Source organism: Malania oleifera, chromosome 5 (genome assembly GCF_029873635.1).
Source record: "Malania oleifera isolate guangnan ecotype guangnan chromosome 5, ASM2987363v1, whole genome shotgun sequence".
Lineage (NCBI taxonomy): Eukaryota > Viridiplantae > Streptophyta > Magnoliopsida > Santalales > Ximeniaceae > Malania > Malania oleifera.
The window spans coordinates 9,330,626-9,349,728 of record NC_080421.1 but is presented as its reverse complement, the minus strand read 5'-3'; the positions used below and the strand labels follow the sequence as shown (position 1 = coordinate 9,349,728).

Genomic DNA, 19,103 nt, shown 5'->3' with positions numbered 1-19,103 from the left:
TGAGATGTACGAAAAATGTTCCAAACCAACCGTGTTGAGTCCTATATGTAATTACATGATTAATTATTGTGATTAGCAGCCTATATCTAATTTTTAAAAATCTATAATGCAATGATTTTATTAAAATGTTATTTTTAAATCATAATAGTACCATGATATAGGGCAGAAATGAAAATTCATTTCCAAAAAATCTTGGTGCCAACAAGTGAATACCAATTAAATGGAGGGGGAAAAGCAAACGAGATAATAGAAAGAAACCAACAATAGTTAACTATATGTACAAACAAGTCTCAATTTCTACATGTTTTTCATTCAATTCTTTATATTATTCCATTCCCCATCATCTATTTTACAAACCAATTAAAAACAGGGCAAAAGCTCTCACCTCCCTCAAAGCTAGACAAAAACATAGAATCCTCTTCTGTTATTTTAAAATTTTATAGAAGTCCCATGAATTTTTAAAAATTGTCCAACCTCAACTCATATTTGATTTTTGAGACCCATTTTTGGAGAAGGATGATAGCTTTGGCCCTTCAAAAATATGAGATAGGTTTCACTTGCTTGGCACACCAATTGTGGTATCTGCAGGAGCTTGGTCGGCGGATGGGAAAGCAGCTCCTTCATCGGCTTCTTTGTCATCCTTAACAGCTAACATGACAAGAAGTGCCAACAGTGGATAACTAAGTGTAGTGAGTGACCAATTCACAAGAAGTTGGGTCAGTAATGGCACCTTGTGTTTGTCAACTTGCCACGCAACCGCTGCTCCTGCACTCTGCACTCCTTTATAGAATCCACTGTACCTGCATATTCAAAATTGTTCACAATCAAAATACAACATATGGCCCTCGAGCAGAGATTTTGATGATGGAACAGAACTATTTTGAGAGATCTTTGGTTTCGCCAAGCAAACAACTCACGCTGTTTATCTCAATTCAGATAACTAATATTACCTGCTGAGGGTTTCTGAATTGTCGGCCAAAGCCCCAATGACCCAGTAAACGGTGCTCTGGTACATGGCATCCAGCAGCCCATAGCTAAAATAGAGCACAAAAGGCCCGGCGAAACGGGCGCCGGAGTCCTTGAAATCCAGCTTCTCCGTGGGATTAGAGGCAGAGTGTTTGACCTGGTTAGCAAGCCCTCCGCCCCAAATAGCAGTGCCGAGCACGAAAACAATGGCGATCCCAAAAAGACCCCTCATCCTCCTACTTTTGAAACTGAAATCCAGAGCGTATCCGATCCCAACTGAGCCCAGCATCTGAGCCCCCCAGTAGAACACGTTGTTCAAACCCCTAGTCCTCAAATTGAACAGCAGCCCGTTAACGTTGTTGAACTGGTAGGTGTAGAAGAAGTTGCTCGCCCAGGAAGCAGGGATCATGAGCAGCATCTTCCAGTTGAGGAACAGCTTCAGAATCTCCAAGGCCTCAGTGGACCCGCTGGAGTAGGTGACGGTGGTGCACCGCGTGCCGTCGTCGCGAGTCACCAGCCTGGGTGGCAGGATGGTGAGAGAGAGGAGGGCGCCGGCGGACATGAAGCACATGAAGGCGATGTAGGTGGCGTCGTTCACAGAGGCGGCGGCGGCGCGGTGATAGTTGAGGACGAAGGGGATGAGGCCGCCGACGACGCCGCCCATGTTGAAGATGCACCAGAATAGAGAAATGTAGGTGCCCTTATGGTTGGGCGGCGGGTAGGAGGTCATGATGGCGCCCTGAGCAGCCCAGAGGAGGCCGGCGCCGACGCCCAGGACGCCGCCGGCGACGACGGCGAAGGCCTGGTGACGGTGGTGGTTGTAGTAGAGGAAGGAGCCGGCGTAGAGGATGTAGGTAGAGCAGCCGAAGAAGAGGGTGAGGTGGGGGCCGAGCAGGTTGTAGAGCCCACCGCCGAGGATGCCGAAGACGGCGAAGGTGGTGTAGAGGGCAGTGTTGGCGTTGTTGGCGGCGGTGGGGTCGACCTGGCCGCCCCCTCCCATTCCGGAGAGGGCGTTGAACATGCCGGGGCAGCAGAAGCAGACGAGGCCTATCAGGGTCACCTGCACAAACGGAGAGTTGTACCTGACCATAGATACTCGCGCTTGATTGCTCCGAAATTAATCTGCGTCTCACAGAGAAGAAAGGCTAAAAGGAATAAACGAAAATCAAGAAGAAGAAGATCGGATTGAAGAAGAAAAATTAGGAATGGGGATATGGAGAAAATTCAGATCTCTACCTTGGGTCGTGGATTTCTCCCTCTGCTCCAATTTCGTCTTCTTCGTCGTATACTGCTGCCCCCTTTACTCGGCCAGGATAGATTCAGCCGCACCTGTTGATTTTCCTTTTTGTTATTTGTCTTTTTATCAGTTTCAGTTGATGAAATTCAATATCCAAGGCCCAAGTCCGCCTCCGTCGCTATGCGATTTCTGATTTGGGGTAGATCTGATCTATCTCCGCCATTCCCAAATCCCACCCCCTCCCTCTTCCCTCCTCCCTCCTCCGTAGGAACGTACCAGATCTCCCCTTTTCCTTTTAATTAATTTTTTATTTTTTTGTCTCCTTTATTCTAAGAATTTTTCCAATCACTGGTTCATCCACAAAGCATCAGGCAATGTGCCACAAGCAATGGAATTTGACTAGCCGAAAAAAGATACACAACAAAGACAAATAATAATAATAATAATAATAATAATCCAAAAAAAGATACACAACAAAGACAAATAATAATAATAATAATTATAATTTTTTTTTAAAAAAATAATATATTATAATTCCATTAAATTCTTCGGTTTTCGTAACAATTAACTTGCCTTTTGAATTACATCTCAAAAAATATTTTAGCACTCAATTACAAATCATTTTCTGTTTTTCAATGAAATGATTGAATATAAAAAAAATTAAAAATAAAAAACTAAAATATATTTATTGTAAGCCAGCTTTCTCATCAATTATTATTATTATTATTATGTAAAAATAGGCAGTTGCAATTGTAAAATTATTGTAATTTTATTTTTGTTATTATTATATTTCTTAACATATTATATATTGTAATAATTAGAATATCTTGCCTGCAAAAAACTAAATTTCAAACTTTATAGAATTTAAATATTATTATATCTTAGTTTTAAAATATAAAATTAAAAAAAATCTAAATTTCAAATATAACATTAATACAATTAGAGGTTTAAGAAAATGTTTAAAAAAGCAATTTGTCTAATATTTGACTTTCTTTAGTCTATAGATAGCTTCAGTTAGATTATGTGTTTGTGTGTGTTACGTAAAGAAAGTCAAATACAGTGGGTGCAAAAAATCCTATAAACTTTAAATGTAAGCCTAGCAAAATGAATAAAAATTCGTTAACTTGGATTGTATTCAACCACTTAAACTAACTCATAACCGATCCCTTCATTAAATGAATCAAAAATAGTTTAAACTTTTTTTTATCCACCTCTAAATGAGTCAGTTGGTGGATTTAGGATTTTATCCGATTAATATTCATTTATCTGCTAATTAATGTCTAAATTCATTAATAATTTCATGTCTCTGCTTATTAGACATCAACTAAATTAGTATAAGTTTTATTGGCCAAGGACTAGTCCCTCGCTCCCAACTCTTGTTCGTACTATATGTGTTTCTGAGTCTGCCCTATGCCTATATTCAAACTCAATTTCAAATACTTAATTTTGTCGTGATCAAAATGAAAGTCTTTAAATTGATGTTTTAAAATTAAAAAAAATTATAATTTTGTGATTAGTTATTAAATGTTTATTATGTTGCCAAATTATAATTTTAAAAATAACTTCGATTATTATGTCACAACATAAATTGTTTATTATTGGTAAAAAAAAATTATATTAGGAATAGAAATGAAGGATTGTCCGCCATCCAATACGAATTATCAAATTTGAATTGTCATAAACTCACAACTTAAATGAATAAGATATATATATATATATATATTAATGAAAACCCCAATTTTATTAATAACTCTCACTTATGGCGGAGAAATACCACGGTTACAAGTAGGACACATGAGATCTACAAATAAACTATCAAAATCATCCCAGAAATCAAAATCAATACTAAAAAAAAAAAAAATTAGTACCGTTATCCAACTAAGTAATCATAACAAAAAACAAAAAAAAACAAACATAAATAAATTACCTACAAAATGATGTTAATTACCTACAAATATAAACTAGAGGAAAATCAAATGATGGCAATTAAAACCGAAGGTTTGGAATACTCATCTTATTTGTATGAATGATACGTCTCGTTTTATTCGATAACACGTCACCTATAAAGTATCTCCTCATGTTGCCTCCCTCGTCTTACGAGCCAAGAAATAAGTAAGATATGAATTGGAATATCTTCGCTTGATAATCCATCTAATTCTACACGAATTATCTAATCTGATTCGATTTGTAAGGTGTAGCTGAATGATATGGGCCCATAATGACGCAGACACATGTTAGTGGAGTTTACTTGACAAAGCAATGTGAAATGACACGAGCCCATGTGGTCGAAGCTTACTAGGCAAACCAGTATAAGGCCGCGAGTCCACATTAAATAGCATGATACATATGATCACTTCACATATATACCCAGTGTTAGGCAGAAGGTATTTGATAATTTAAATTTATGATCACTTTACATATTGCATGTTTTAAGAATTTTAATGAAAAGTAAAATTTTTAAAAAATAATCATGTGACCTTATGGTATTAAATTTGGCATATCCCTTACATTTTTATACATTTATATTTTGTTTTATAATTGAAAAAAAAAACTATCTAATAAAAAATTAATTCAAAATTTAAAAAATTTTGAAAAAAAAAAAAATATGGAAGCTTTTTTTTTTTTTTTTTCCTAAACATTATTTCAAAATTAACTTGATTTCCCACCAAATTTAGAACTACACAAAATTATTACTATTAATAAGTTAAAAACACATGTAATAAGAAATTATTGAATTCAACAAATAAAAATTTATTTTAAATTTAAAAAGTTGATAAATATCTAGTTCAAAAAAGATCACAAATTCCTTTAATTTTTGAAAAAAAAAACTTGATTCTTGAATTATTCAATTTTTAAAATGAGAAAAAAACGAAATTGCAAAAAAGTGAATCTATTTTCCCTTGAAAAATTGAAAATATAAGATAAAATATTGATTTATCAAAAAATAGGATGATGCTATATATGAAATGAGATTCACAAATTAAAACTGAGGCACAAAATCAACCACAATCAAATAATGAGGACATAAAATTTGAAATCTCTTTATTTCCTTTCCATTTTCATCTCATGTTTCCTTTTTTAAACTTAGAACTTTTCATTCAGTAATAAGAGTTTGGCTTCAACTAGGCCTGGCAAAACGGGCGGGCGGGCCGGGTTTGGACAGGTCACCAACGGGTCGGGTCATAAACGGGCCGGGTCATAGACGGGTCAATGTTAAACGGATTATACACATGCTAACCCTAACCCGTCCGTTTAATAAACGGGCGGATAACGGGTCACCCGTTTAAAAAATATATAATTTACTTATTTTTTTAAAAAAATTTCATATAAAATGACATTTTAAAAAAAAATGTATACTGCATTATATTTATTAATTTCTAAATAAAAGAACATAAAATGTAAAAAAATAATACATCCTTTAATGAATACATTTTTTAAAAAATGTAAAAAAAAAAAAATGTAAAAATGTCAAGTGGTCTGTCCACTGTCCCTGTCCGTTTGTGGAGCTGGGGGAGACGACGACGACAACAGTCGCTGTGGTCCGTGGAGCCTTAGGAGATGACGACTCGAGCTACTCAAGGCGTGGAGTGGATCGTTCGCAGGCTCACAGCATCGGCAGGCACATCAAGTAGCAGCGCCAGCGCACCAGAGGAGACGAGAGGACAGGTCCGGCACCGGCACGTTGCAGTGCACCAGATCCAGAGCAGAGGAGAGGAGACTCAGGAGAGGACAGGTCGGGGCCGTCCGACAAACTGCAGCGCACCAGATCAAGATTCAAGAGGAGAGGAGAGGAAAGTTAGGAGTCAGGAAAAGAGAGGAATCGAGGATTGAGAATGAGATTTGAGAGAGTGAGACTGTGAGAGTTGAGTCAGAGATGAGGAGAGGCTGAGAGCTTGAGTGCCACGGCCCACGGCGTGGGTTAGAGCCCTTGCCCCTTAGGGTTTTTTTTGTGTTGACTGAGTCTGAGAGTCTGAGACTCTGAGAAGTGAGAACTGCTGAAGCTTGAAGCCGAAGGCATGTGCCGATGAGCGGTGATCCAAAATAACGGGTCACCCGCCGGGTCACCCGCCCAAACCCGGATAACCCGTTTATAAACGGGTGAACCGGTGACCCACCCAAATATTAAACGGGTTAACTTCTATAAATCCAAACCCGTTTTAAACGGGCGGATCCGGATGACCCGACGGGTCATGGCCCTTTTTGCCAGGCCTAGCTTCAACTGAGGGAAGGTGAAAAATACAAGCTAAGATTGACATGGTTGACACGAAGCATGAAGTGGGAGCTATAGACATGGATGGATTTGATAATAGGGAAGAAGGTCCTACAAGTAAAGAGTTTTTGGCTCAAATGGCAACACAAGAAAGGAAATGAATTGGTTTTAGTGAAATTTAAGAGCTTGATACCAAATTTAAAACAAATCAAGACAATGCAAGCAAATGACACAAATATTAAAGCAATTAACTAAAAGATATGAAAGATAGATATGCAAACTCCTTGTAGTTGTTCGGCTGTCCCTACCTACATTCACTCCCTCAAGGTCAATCACGTTGAGGTTCTACTAAATCCCTTACTATAACAGCAATAAGGAAACCAATACACACTTGCTTTGATGGAGGCAGTGACACTAATTATAAGAGTTGAATACAAAGAAAATTTTCTCATGAGAAATGATATGCAAATGAAAGCACGAGAATAATTCTCAAAGAATAAGCAAAAGATTGCATGATAGTTTTTCTAGTAAATATTTCAAAATGAGCAAGTTTAAAACACAAAGATATTAAATGAGAGAGGACATAATTTGAACACTTGGATAATATAGAAAACTTCATTCTTCTTCATTTTTTATTTTTTTTTTCCCACTAGGTTCTCTAAGAAAAATATTGATATTTTATTCCAAAGTTAGGAGGAAGATGTGCCAAATCACGCAATTATAATTAGAAAATATTATTGTAATGGATGCTCTCTCCTTGCACATATTTGGGAATTTATTTTTAACTTATTCCAATGGCTTTTGCAAAGTTGTGCAAACTTTAGCGAGTTTTATAAAGTCCGTTTATAAAAATCAAATAGACTACACATAATTTTCTATAACTAAAGATTCAATTCATGCAAAATTTATGTTTTGAAAACTTTTTTTTTTTTTGGTAGAGACTCCTAACCATTAAACCTAAGCAACAAGCACCAAATTAGGTGTTTATGGATTCATTTAATCTAATTCGTTGATTGAGACTGTGATCCTTCTCGACCGTCTTCGAGAGTTAAAAATCTCCACCATGCCTAGGAATAAGGAAGATTTTAATAATGTGCTAAACTCAGATGAGAAATTGAATGGTGTTCCTGTTACAGCATATGAAACTAGGGATATCAGAGAGTGCTTTATGGAAACTGGATTAATGGATATTAATTCTTCTGGCTGCTTTCTAACTTGGTCAAATGGGAAGACTTGGTGCAAGCTCGATAGAGTGTTGGTTAATAATAAATGGAACCAGACTAATTTGGGTGTTCATGCAACTTATGCAATTCACTTATGCGGCTGTGTGGGAGGTCTGATCGACGTTGGTGTAGCGCTGGGAGGTGGTGCAGCAGCTACGACTTAGAGGAGAAAGAGATTAGAATCGTTTATGCTCTGATAGCATGAAAATATTCATGATCCAATACAAAAAGAGAGAAAGAAAAGAGAAAGGAAGAGATTCAATTGCAAAAGGGAGAGAGTTGTTGTACACTGGCAAGCCCGCCAAAATTACATAATTGAATACCATTAGACCTAGTTAATGAACCTAACCCTAATAATGATAGAAAGACTAAAGTACCCCTACTTAAATATATATATTATCTAACACATATTAGAGAATATGCATCATTTAGAGAAATATAAACTGCAGATAAAAGATAGCCAACAAAGGTTTAAACTCACATCCATGTTTGCTGCTTAAAGTTTGGGTGTAGTTTCCTGTCTCCGCACATGAACAACTCTCCCAAAATCTGCATTTCATGGTTAAGGTGATAAGCAGTAAGATTTTTTCGCCCCCTAAAACATAGGTTCTTTATTTGCATTGCTGAATAATCAAATTGAGTGAATGAGAATGTAACTGTTTTTTTGTATTTTGAGGACAGAAGAGTCTGTAGAAGATGTGTATTGTAGCGGAAATGCAAAAAATTTTGTAACAAAGAATTGCAGATCTCTGCACCAATCATATACTTATGCCCAAATCATTCACAGCCACATCATTATTTCCAAAAACAAGTGTCCTATTGACATGCGAAGAACCCCCCCCCCCCCCCCCCCCCCCCCCCCCTCCCCCAACCACCAATACAGAGAGAGAGAGAGAGAGAGAGCAGGTTAATATGCTGCAGGCTTAAACGCAGGCTTTTTCTTTGAACCACTCCCAACCCAACAACACCTGTAGGCAATCTGATTGTGTAAAAGTAAACAATTCCAATTCCAAGTGGACCAAAAAATCAGCCCTATTTTCTTTCCAAACAACACGCTGCCTTGAGCCAAACATTGCTGATTTTATAATCAGCAAACACCACCAAACCCCCAGGCCCCAACCCCTCTTCCCATACCCAAAACACAAACAATGACATCATAAACAAAATAAGAAAATGCAGAGTAGAGAGGCATGCCAAGAAACAAAAAATATTATACACACATTCACAAACACGTACACCACCATAAGCTAAGGAAAAAAAAAAAATGGAAGCAACAAATTAAAAAGGCAATCAAACTAAGCTCAAGACAAAAGAATAGTGATTAGTTCCATAGGTGAATGTTGAAACAGAACACAACAAAATCTATCCGCTAAAAAATAACAGGCAGATCGTGCTATACTGTGGAGAAAGAATAATCCAACTGAACAATTTGAATTGCAAAATCTGTATAAATGGTGGGTAATGCGCATAAAGCACGGTGTTAGTGGTTGACAGCGTGACCTCGGTTAAATAGGAAGTAGAGATGTCTTCACTTGCCCTCACCAAGGATTTTTATACTGGATGTTGAATTATTCGGATGATGGCTTGTGTGGTTGTCTTGTTGATTGAATATAACAACTAGTTCCACATGTCATTGAGTATGAATACTCATACAAAGTTATCTAAAGATGATGGTGCATTAGTGGATGATGTTTCAGCTTACAGAAGGCTAATTGGCAGGTTATCATACTTGACTCACACCAGGCCTGATATTACATTTGCAGTACATCACCTTAGTCAATTCCTAGATGGTCCTCGAATACCTCATTTACAAGCTGCTATGAGAATCTTGAGATATCTCAAATCTGCTCCTGGACAAGGCTTATTTTTCCCATCCTCATCAAAAGTTCACATCAAAGCTTTCTCAGATTCAGATTAGGCTAGCTGTATGGATACTCGCAGATCAATAAGTGGTTATTGCATTTTCATTGGAGATTCTCTTGTTTCATGGAAGTCTAAGTAGCAGCACACGATATCAAAGATCTTCAACCGAGGCTGAATATAAATCAATGGCCTTCTCAGTTTGCGAAATTATCTGGTTCAAAGCTTTACTTACTGACTTGCATCAACATCACCCCCAACCAGCTCTCTTATTCTGTGATAACCAAGCAGCTCTTCACATAGCAGCCAATCCAATCTACCATGAACGTACTAAACATATTGAAATAGACTGCCATTTGGTGCATGAGAAATTACAAGAGGGTCTAATCACTACTTTGCATGTATCTTCTGTTCATCAAGTTGCAGATTTAATGACTAAACCTTTGGGTTCTAAGTCATTTAAAGTTCTTTTGTCCAAGATGAATGTGCATAACATATACACATCATCTTGAGGGGGACTATTACAAATAATAGTTGGTTTTACTTAGTTTTTAGTTAGTTTAAATTTTTCAGTTTAGTTGTTTTCCTGTTATTTCTGCTTCTTCCTTTCTGTTTCTTTCTTTCTTCTATTCTCTAGTTATATATACAGAGATATTAGATTGTAAAAGACAGATTAAATGAGAGAATTCTTGGGCTTTGTCTTTAGTCTTCTCCTTCCTCTCGTTACTCCCTCATTACTCTGTTTCACGCCTCGACGAGTGTCGTGTGGCCTGTTAATTGGGTTTAAATTGGCGGTCCATGACACATGGCAAATGGCATAGTTTTTTGTTTTCTGTCTCTATATAATTGCCCATAACTTTTCACCAAAGAATGGCATGAGCATGTTTTGTGCGGGAGAACCAACATGAATATAGGCATGTAAAATAACTAAGAAAGACTGAGTGCAGTTTGATATTAGGTTTTAAATATTTTATTAACACTGTTAGAGTTTCTTAAATTCTGCTGCGTGATGAAATATGAAGCAGAACAATAAAACATAATCCATGTAAAACCTTTTATCTCTTCTACTGTATTAGTCCAACAAACAATAATTCTAAATAATCAACACAACAACACTATTTGTCATTGTTTATGACTAGTATTGCAACCAACAATAACAAAACAATGAATGAGGCTAAAAAAATTACAAAAATTTTAAAAATGCAGAAAAATGGTTCTATTATTATCAAGATCGATTTGAAATATTTCTCTGAATATAAGTTCGTATTATGGTTAGAGTTTGCAACAAAGAACAATAGCTATGCACAAAAGTTGGAAGGTTCAATTTTTTGAAGTTATGGCTGTTGAGCTCATACCACTGTGATGGAAGCTGCCAGTGACACCAACTCCTCAGCACCACACCATACTGCTGCATCATGGAAGCAGGTACAATTAACACACGTATTTGCCATTGTGAAGACATACAAATTTTCCAGTTAAGCAAAGAAAGAACTCACATATAAGAAAATTTTCTATGCATTAAAATTTCAAATAAAGAAATAAATAAATAAATAAAAGCACAACATTAAACAGGAAAAATGCCCCTAAGTTTTGAACGGTTATATATAAAAAAATATTGAGTCAAAGGAACACATCTGGATATAATTGAGAAAAGAAATCAAAAATAAATTTCGGCAATAGGACGAAACCAATTCACGGCTGTTGGCAAACACTGTCCTCTTAGCCTGTATACAGTTGAAGAAACCAACAAATTCTAATTCTTAGTATAACATTGTGACAATATGCTGCAGCAATGGAAATAGGCAGCATTAGATACTTATTTTCCTTTATCTTGCCTAATTTATATAAATATAAAAGCTCTATAACAAAGAACTCATGAGCCTATCAATAGTTGTTGCCCTCTGGAAATTAGGCACGGGGTTATCTAGTTACATTGAAAGCCCTACATTGGTTATATTTTACACACCTGAATATCAACTGAAGTGAGGAGTATAGAAGAATATATACTTTGTTTCTAAAGGGCCAATGCAGTTATGAAAGTACTCAATGTGGATTGTGAATAGCAATAATATTTAACCAAGACAAAAGTCTTTTTAACCTACTTTTGTTTTATCTTTTATTCTCCAAATGTTTGAAAATGCACTCTGCTTAAAACCCCCTCAGATACAAATATTTTCCCAAAATAGCAAGTAAAATAAACTTAAAATAGATGCCCGATGCAATCCACATCGCAATTGTAATGGCAAATAAGTCAAATATGTCCTCCAATGATGCAACATCCCAACCATGCTGCATGAGCACAGATCAAGTATCAATCCCAACTGAGCTTGAGCCGGCATTCTCAATCTTTCCACTGCTCTATTTTTTTTTCTAAACCAGTGCATAGAGTAATTGAATATGTTTTGGCATCCAATGTCTCAAGTGCAAAATAATCCAGGCCATGAAACAGTTTCAAGGCTTTCGCTGGAAATTGGAAATTTATGTGGGCTATTATCTTTTTCAAAAAAAGCAGATTATAAAACTTGACATAACAGCCTACCTTATCTATTATGCACCCCTCACAAAAAGTGCAGAAAACATAACATTGAACTGAAAACTATGGGGCAGGAGTAAGATAGATACAGATAAATTGACACTCCAAGCTAAAATGCTCAGAACAAAGTGATATCAATGTACATTGCCTGAAATCAATGTGTTCTGCGACACCATATCATTCAACTCTAGTGTTCCCCAAAAGATATTTTCAGCCAATTCCAATTCACTTTCTCAACAAGTCTACAACAAGCAGTATCGATAGCATTCTTCGAAACCAAATCAACTATGCCATTACCACCACCGTCAAACACTTGGCATGCTAGTAGAAACACCCGCACTTTGAATAGACTTCAACAAGCAAGCTAATGGAAAATCCCTTTGAATAATTGGTCATTTTCACCATAAACGAGTGCAACTACCTCCTCTAAGACAGCTCCACAGGCTTTGCTGTCAAGTCAACCACGGTCCTAAGGGTGAACTCAACAAACGGAGCCCCATCACTCCTCCACCGCATCTCAACAAACACCTTAACTGCGTGAAATTCAAACCCCATAGGTGCTTGCATAACCAGACAGCATCGATGATATAACCGTATCCTTACAAGGTGAGGACTCAGTTGCGCTTGTGAGAAATCTTGGTTACTAACAAAACCTCGGATAATGACATTCCAGGTGAAAACATTTCGGGCAGGCATTTCATCAAACAGCTTGCGGGCTTTATACAAGAGACCATGTTTGCCATCAGCTGATTGCAACTGAAAAGGGTGGGTGTAAAACCTGCATCTAGGGCACACCCATGAATCCTAAGCCCATCTTTCAATGAACTCATTTACAAATCTATGCTCTCTTACGCTGAACTATATAGGTAGTGATGGTTCAGAGAAGTTTATAAATGAAACAGAACAGAAGGTGGTAAGAAATAGTGAAGCAGTAGTCATGCGCTGCGGTCTTGCGTCAAGCGCTGGACGAGGGCCCGTGGTTCTAGTTAGGCGTTGGCGTCCCACATTGATGAAATAGAACAATCAAAAACTCTTTATAAGACACGTTCAACTAACTTCTACATCGCCGAGTTGGGTTGCGCCAGCTTGTAACTCATGTGAGGGCATTAAGGCGGGCGCGGACGGCTACTCGGCTTGCGGGGTAGGGCTCTGTATCGCAGTTTACTAGCCCGCCCATTCCAAGTTGGGAGTGAGGCATGTGCGTCGAGCGAAGGCTCGGGGCATGTTGCTTCCTGCAAAGGAGGGTACAGCGTGAGGCTGGTTCACAGAGCAGCGACTACCTCCCCCTCTCAACAGTGGAAGGATAACGGGCCGGTGCGGTCAGGGTCCATGTTACCTGGTCAGCCGGCATCACTCGGACCCCTGCCTTTTTTAATTCAATTTATTTTTAAGAATAAAGAGCTTAAAAAATATTTAAAAATTATAAATGAAAAAACTAGAAAATAAGTTAATATTTTTGTAAATTTTTACAAGCAAATAATGTTCATAAAAACGAAGGCTTGGGGCATGTGTGTTGTAACGACCCAAAATTCCTATTCCTTTTTTTTTTTATTATCTATCATGTTATAAAACATAATCTCTAATACCTTGTAAATAAACATTTATCATCATCACGATCCAGAGTGGGTACCTCTTCTCAAAACTGCACCGACTCAGCTGCCTCTTCTATCTCTGAGCCGGCCCTGCATGCCCCTCTGGGTTATCGTCATCATGGTCTGGAATGGGTACCGCGATAACCTGTGCATTCTATATATCATACCTATGTAGCAGGAAAATATAAATATCCAAATGATAACCCAAAATACACAATACCAGAGTTATACAAACCTACCTAACACACATATGCATCATTTCCTCAAAAATCCCCAAAAATACAGTGGGCTCTACTACACAGCCCAAAACTACACCAACCCAGCTGCCTCTTCTATCTCTGAGCCGACCCTGCATGCCCCTTTGGGTTACCTGAAATATTTATAATGTTGGAGTGAGACACCTCTCAGTAAGGAGAAACATGTTATTACCAGTGTGTGGCATGTGAGTCTATACATAAAACATAACCTTTAATTAAAACAGTAAATAGAATATCATGTAAAAAGTATTTGTATAATAATCCACATTTATGTCATTTAAAATGCATTATTTTCTAAGTTATCTGTTCAATCATAGTTCTATCTATAAAAAGTTATCTCTGTTTTCTGTAAATGCTATAATATATATATATATATATAACTCTAAAAACCTCCCCTAGATGGTCGTATGTCATGATTTAACCCCTCATGACTGGGTTGTGCAACCCGTAGGCAGGGCTAGACACTGGTTTGCCTTTCAATGTCAGCATAACTATATGCATCTGTATATGCCTCTAGCACGAAAGACCCACTCCACCTGGTCCGAAAGCCAGGGAGTCCTCTACTCTATCTATGGCACAATCGGCTGTACCATACTCTATCCAAGACGTATGGTTGTACTGTCTATACTGTATAGCTACGGCACTGTGCTCTGTAAATTGCTCTGTTCCTTCAAGGTCTGATACTATATAATACTATTTCTATATAAGATCAAATTGTTTTACCATGATTCTATATCATCTGTATTAATCATGACGCTATAAATCTCTATAATTGTGTATGATCTGTATTGCCGTATAATCTGTATTTCTATACAATCTGTATTTCTGTATGTTATGGTTCTATGCTTTGTATATCATGATTCTATAAAACATTCTGTATAATCATGGTACTGTAAAACTTTATGTATAATCATGGTACTGTAAAAACATTCTGTATAATCATGGTGCTGTAAAACTCTGTATAAATATGTTTCTATAAAATAATGTATTATATGGTTCTATATAATGTTGTATAAACATGGTTCTGTAAAAAATTGTATATTACAATTTTGTATAATCATGTAAACTGTAATTTTATAAACTCTGTATAGTTGTAGTTCTGTAAGTAAAATTGTATTTCATAACTCTGTAAAAATTATATAATCATAAGTGTAATGTCCCAACCCTCTAGGTGGGTCTGGAGTGCTACTAATCCATTCATTTACCTAATAATCCACATACTAATATCATGTACGTAGCGAAAAATATAAATATAATCTCCACAAATATAATACCAGATTTTACTATTCCAGTCCATAATCTAAATTAACTATTCACCATCTATGCTCACATTTATACATATCTCCAAAAACATTCAGTATTCACAAACACCAGTATTCACAACTAACTATTTCCTCAGAAGATTTAAAACATAAGACATAAAACATAAAACATAAATTTTATACATCCTAAAATATCATCAACATTATACCCTTTATTTCTATAACTCAAAAAAAATGTTATAATAATCTCGAGCTCTCTAAGCTCGATCACGTGGAAGACCTAAAAAAGATGAATTCATATTCGGGTGAGACACATCTTAGTAAGGGAAGAAACAATATATTAAAACAGTGTGTGACTAACATGAGTTTAAATAACAACATAATATTTAACATTTGAAAATCGTTAGCATAATTTCTGAAATCATTTTCTCAACCTAATCAATCACATGCAAAAGATTTAACTCACGAGATTACCTAAGGATAAGGGTGATTACCCGCCCATACAAGTAGCATTAGTCTGCTCTGATGCTTAGGCAACCCTAGAGTTGCTGCTGAAGCATACCATGGCACTCACCTTTGTAGTGACCCGAATAATAGCATGTTAATAATAATAAGAGGGAGAGAAAATAGATACTAAAACAGAAGGAGGCCGTAGACTTCGTCGACGACATTGCATTTTGGAGATAACATTAAATAATAATAATAATTTCAAGGAAATTGCTCAGCTTCGTCGACTGACACAAGGTCTTGTCGACGAAGGCCTTCAGAATTTCGTCGACGAACACAGGGCTTCGTTGATGAGAAAATACTGAGAGACGGTTTGGGCTGCTCTGAATTTCGTCGACGAACACAGGGCCTCGTCGACGAATTTTGTGAAGGGTGTCGTCGACGAACCTGACCCTATAAATAGTGGAAATATGGGATTTTTATTCATTTCCCTCGCCGCTCTCTCTCTCTCTCTCTCTCTCTCTCTCTCTCTCTCTCTCTCTCTCTCTCCTACGACTCTCTCTCCCTTCTCTCCTCATTTTAGGCCCCACTAGTCGCCGGATCAACGATCCGAAGCTACCACGACGCTCCTGGCGGAGTTCTCTACGCATCTATTGGAGCGAATCGTCAAGAAATCAGAGTTGGAAATCATCGCAAGTTCAGGTAAGCCCTTTTAGTCACTTTTTGGCCTCATGGCAGTTATAGGAAATAATGTAGGTAGGAAAATACTGATGTTTAGTTTTGAAAAATATTGGTTTCAGGGTGTTTTGTAGGAGGCCCTGCGGGTATCAGGCTAGAATACAGTAGGAGCTTTTCAGAGATAAGGTAAGGAAAATATGCTATGCTAGGAAAGTTTTGAATATTATGCAATTTATTTATTTACGAAAATTATTTATTTTAGTATGGTGTGGCTTATGATTATGTATATAGTACGGGGATATGTTTATGAATTTAGTTTCATGATTTTACGAATTTCAGTATTATGATTATACGCATTTCAGTACCATGATTATACAAATTCCAATACCATGATTTTACGATATTTCAGTACCATGATAACATGAACTCCAGTATTACGAATATGCAGTTCCATGTTATGATTATTCATATTTCAGTACGATACGCAGTATCATGGTTATTTTAGTACTTCAGAATCATGGTAAATCAGATAGACATGTATATAGAAATATATTATACGATATCAAACCCTGTTGGACTTGCAGCTACAGAGCACGGTACCGTTGCTACAGATACTATGTTACTTTATGAGTGCAACCACCTATTCAGATATACGTGGTACGGTCGACCACCTAGGCCCTAGAAGAGGTTAGGTTCCCAATCCAGATATGGGTTGAGGAGGGCAGGTCGACCGACGGAGTTCAGTGATTTATTCCTGGTTGGCCAGCTAGGGTAAAACCTTGTCATGAGGGGCATGTCATGACACAGATAGCCACAGGGAACAGTTTCAATTACTACTACTTACGTATTGATTTACAGAATCAGGGATCCTACTATATACACTAGAAGTATTTGGAATTATAACCATAATACTGATATTTTAAGCAATAGGGAAAAGGGGTGGTGTGTTTTATTATTTGTACTGTACTTTTGTACACAGTTATTCATGATTATATGAAACAGATTTTATGATATGTAGTAGCTCATTTGCCACACACTAGTAATAGCATATTTTCTCTTACTGAGCGTTGGCTCATCCCAGTGTTGATATATTTTTCAAGTGATCCAAGTAGGTGAGCAGATCAGACTCGCAAATAGAAGGGCTTTAGTAGTGCCCTGACAGAGAGTGAGTATCATTTTTAGGAGCATTTTTGTATTACCCTAGCTTATTGAGGGTATTTTTGGGGAAGAAATGTATTTATATTTTGGGAAAATAGTGATATGTATATAACTCTGGTATTATATTGTATGGATATGTTTATTATGATTTCCGCTTCTTGCTGCTTAAGTTAATGTCGTAGATGGTATCAGAGTATAAAAAAAAATCAATTAATTAAGCAGGTCGTTACAACCTTACTCAATAAGCCCTCAAGTATTAGATTGATCTTGTACTCACACAATTCAAACAATGGTTTACCAGCGAAGGCCCCAAGGATGGGGAAATCTACTTGCCCATACAAGTAGGTTCTCTCTGCCCTAATGCGTTATGCAGCCTACTGCTACATCTGATACTACTAGTGCACTCACCTTTCTCAAAAAGCCCTCGGGCGAAGAGTGTGCCTCGCCCTAGTCGTAACATGTTCTACGAGCATTGATACTTCTAATATCGTAATACATTATTCTTTCTATCATTATTCAATCATTCACCTATGTTCATGTTCATAACTTTAACATTTCATCTCATTTCACTTTAAGTGTCTCTTTCCCATTTTACATTGTTCACATTTCACATTTCATTTTTGTTTCATCATTTCCATTTTCATTTCATTTCATTACATATCCAGCATCTTTCAGCTGTTTTACCCAGCATTTTTCAACTGTTTTACCCAGTATTTTTCAGTTGTTTTAACCAACATCTTTCAACTGTTTTATCCAGTATCTTTCAACTGTTTTACTTGGTTGCACTTTACTTACTTAGCTTGCATCTCATACATTTAACATATATTCACACAGAACTTACATTTACTCATGCTACACAATTTAGCAATAAAGTCATACATTACCTGTAAAATAAGTCAACCAACATTTAACGTTTATATACTGAAAATAACTTTCATTACTTACATAATTATCCTAAAAATATTTTTCACTTTCAATAGTTCATTTTCACATATACGTATCTAATAAACAGCCTTAAACTCGGAAAAACATAATTTAAATGGTTGGCATTTTAAACTAATACCGAAACATATACACGTATATATAACACAATTCATTTTTCATTAAATTCATAAAAATTTTGGTTTAATATATATTTTTTTCTCTACTTGGTTCTTGAACTACGCCAACAGGGACCCCGAAAAATACCTGCGGCGCTCACCCGAGTCTTGAATCAAAAATCTAATTCCATTAAATTAACCTTAAATAAAATATTATTTTAATATTTCTTAAGCGCATAAATTCCAAATAAATAGTTATACCCTCAAATATAACCAATTTACCTAATTTTCCAAATCTCCCTCTCACTTTAAAGTAGGGCTTAGAAAACCCTAATTGAAAATTTACTCATGCCAAAATAATGACAATCACGGCTAGGATCACGTGGTAGTGCCTGATCGTCAATTTCATGACAGATTTAAGGAAAAATTAAGGATTTAGAGGAAATATACCTTTCCCCAAGAGTGGTGCCTACGCTGCTCTCATGATAAATTCGCTTCAGTAGAAATATCGGTGGCAAAGTTAGGAACCCAATAGTACCTTCTGTTTTCCGATTGGCCAAGAAATTAAGAAAAGAGAGAGAGACGGAGACGGAGGAGTGGATGGACACACCTGGGAAAACAGAGAGATGAATGCAGGGGT

General features: G+C 36.8%; 1 protein-coding gene and 1 long non-coding RNA gene across 5 annotated transcripts; both read right to left on the bottom strand.

Annotated features, from left to right (window-relative positions):
- Nucleotides 1–304: 304 nt before the first annotated feature.
- LOC131156504 (UNC93-like protein 1) lies at nucleotides 305–2,593 on the bottom strand. 4 transcript variants are annotated; one of them, XM_058110234.1, is made up of 4 exons: nucleotides 2,203–2,593; nucleotides 951–2,111; nucleotides 731–800; nucleotides 305–648 (listed from the first exon to the last, which is right to left on the bottom strand). In XM_058110234.1, exons 2-4 carry the CDS (start codon nucleotides 2,054–2,056, stop codon nucleotides 481–483), a joined length of 1,344 nt encoding a protein of 447 aa, XP_057966217.1. In that variant the 5' UTR covers nucleotides 2,057–2,111; nucleotides 2,203–2,593; the 3' UTR covers nucleotides 305–480. The 4 variants fall into 4 exon arrangements, with proteins under 4 accessions (XP_057966217.1, XP_057966218.1, XP_057966214.1 ...); XM_058110235.1 differs by having other exon boundaries at nucleotides 951–2,088; XM_058110231.1 differs by having other exon boundaries at nucleotides 305–800.
- Nucleotides 2,594–5,697: 3,104 nt separating this feature from the next.
- Nucleotides 5,698–13,495, bottom strand: LOC131156503 (uncharacterized). The gene is made up of 4 exons (XR_009137013.1): nucleotides 12,451–13,495; nucleotides 10,852–10,901; nucleotides 8,118–8,185; nucleotides 5,698–5,955 (listed from the first exon to the last, which is right to left on the bottom strand). It is a non-coding gene; the product is annotated as an uncharacterized LOC131156503 (long non-coding RNA).
- Nucleotides 13,496–19,103: the final 5,608 nt, after the last annotated feature.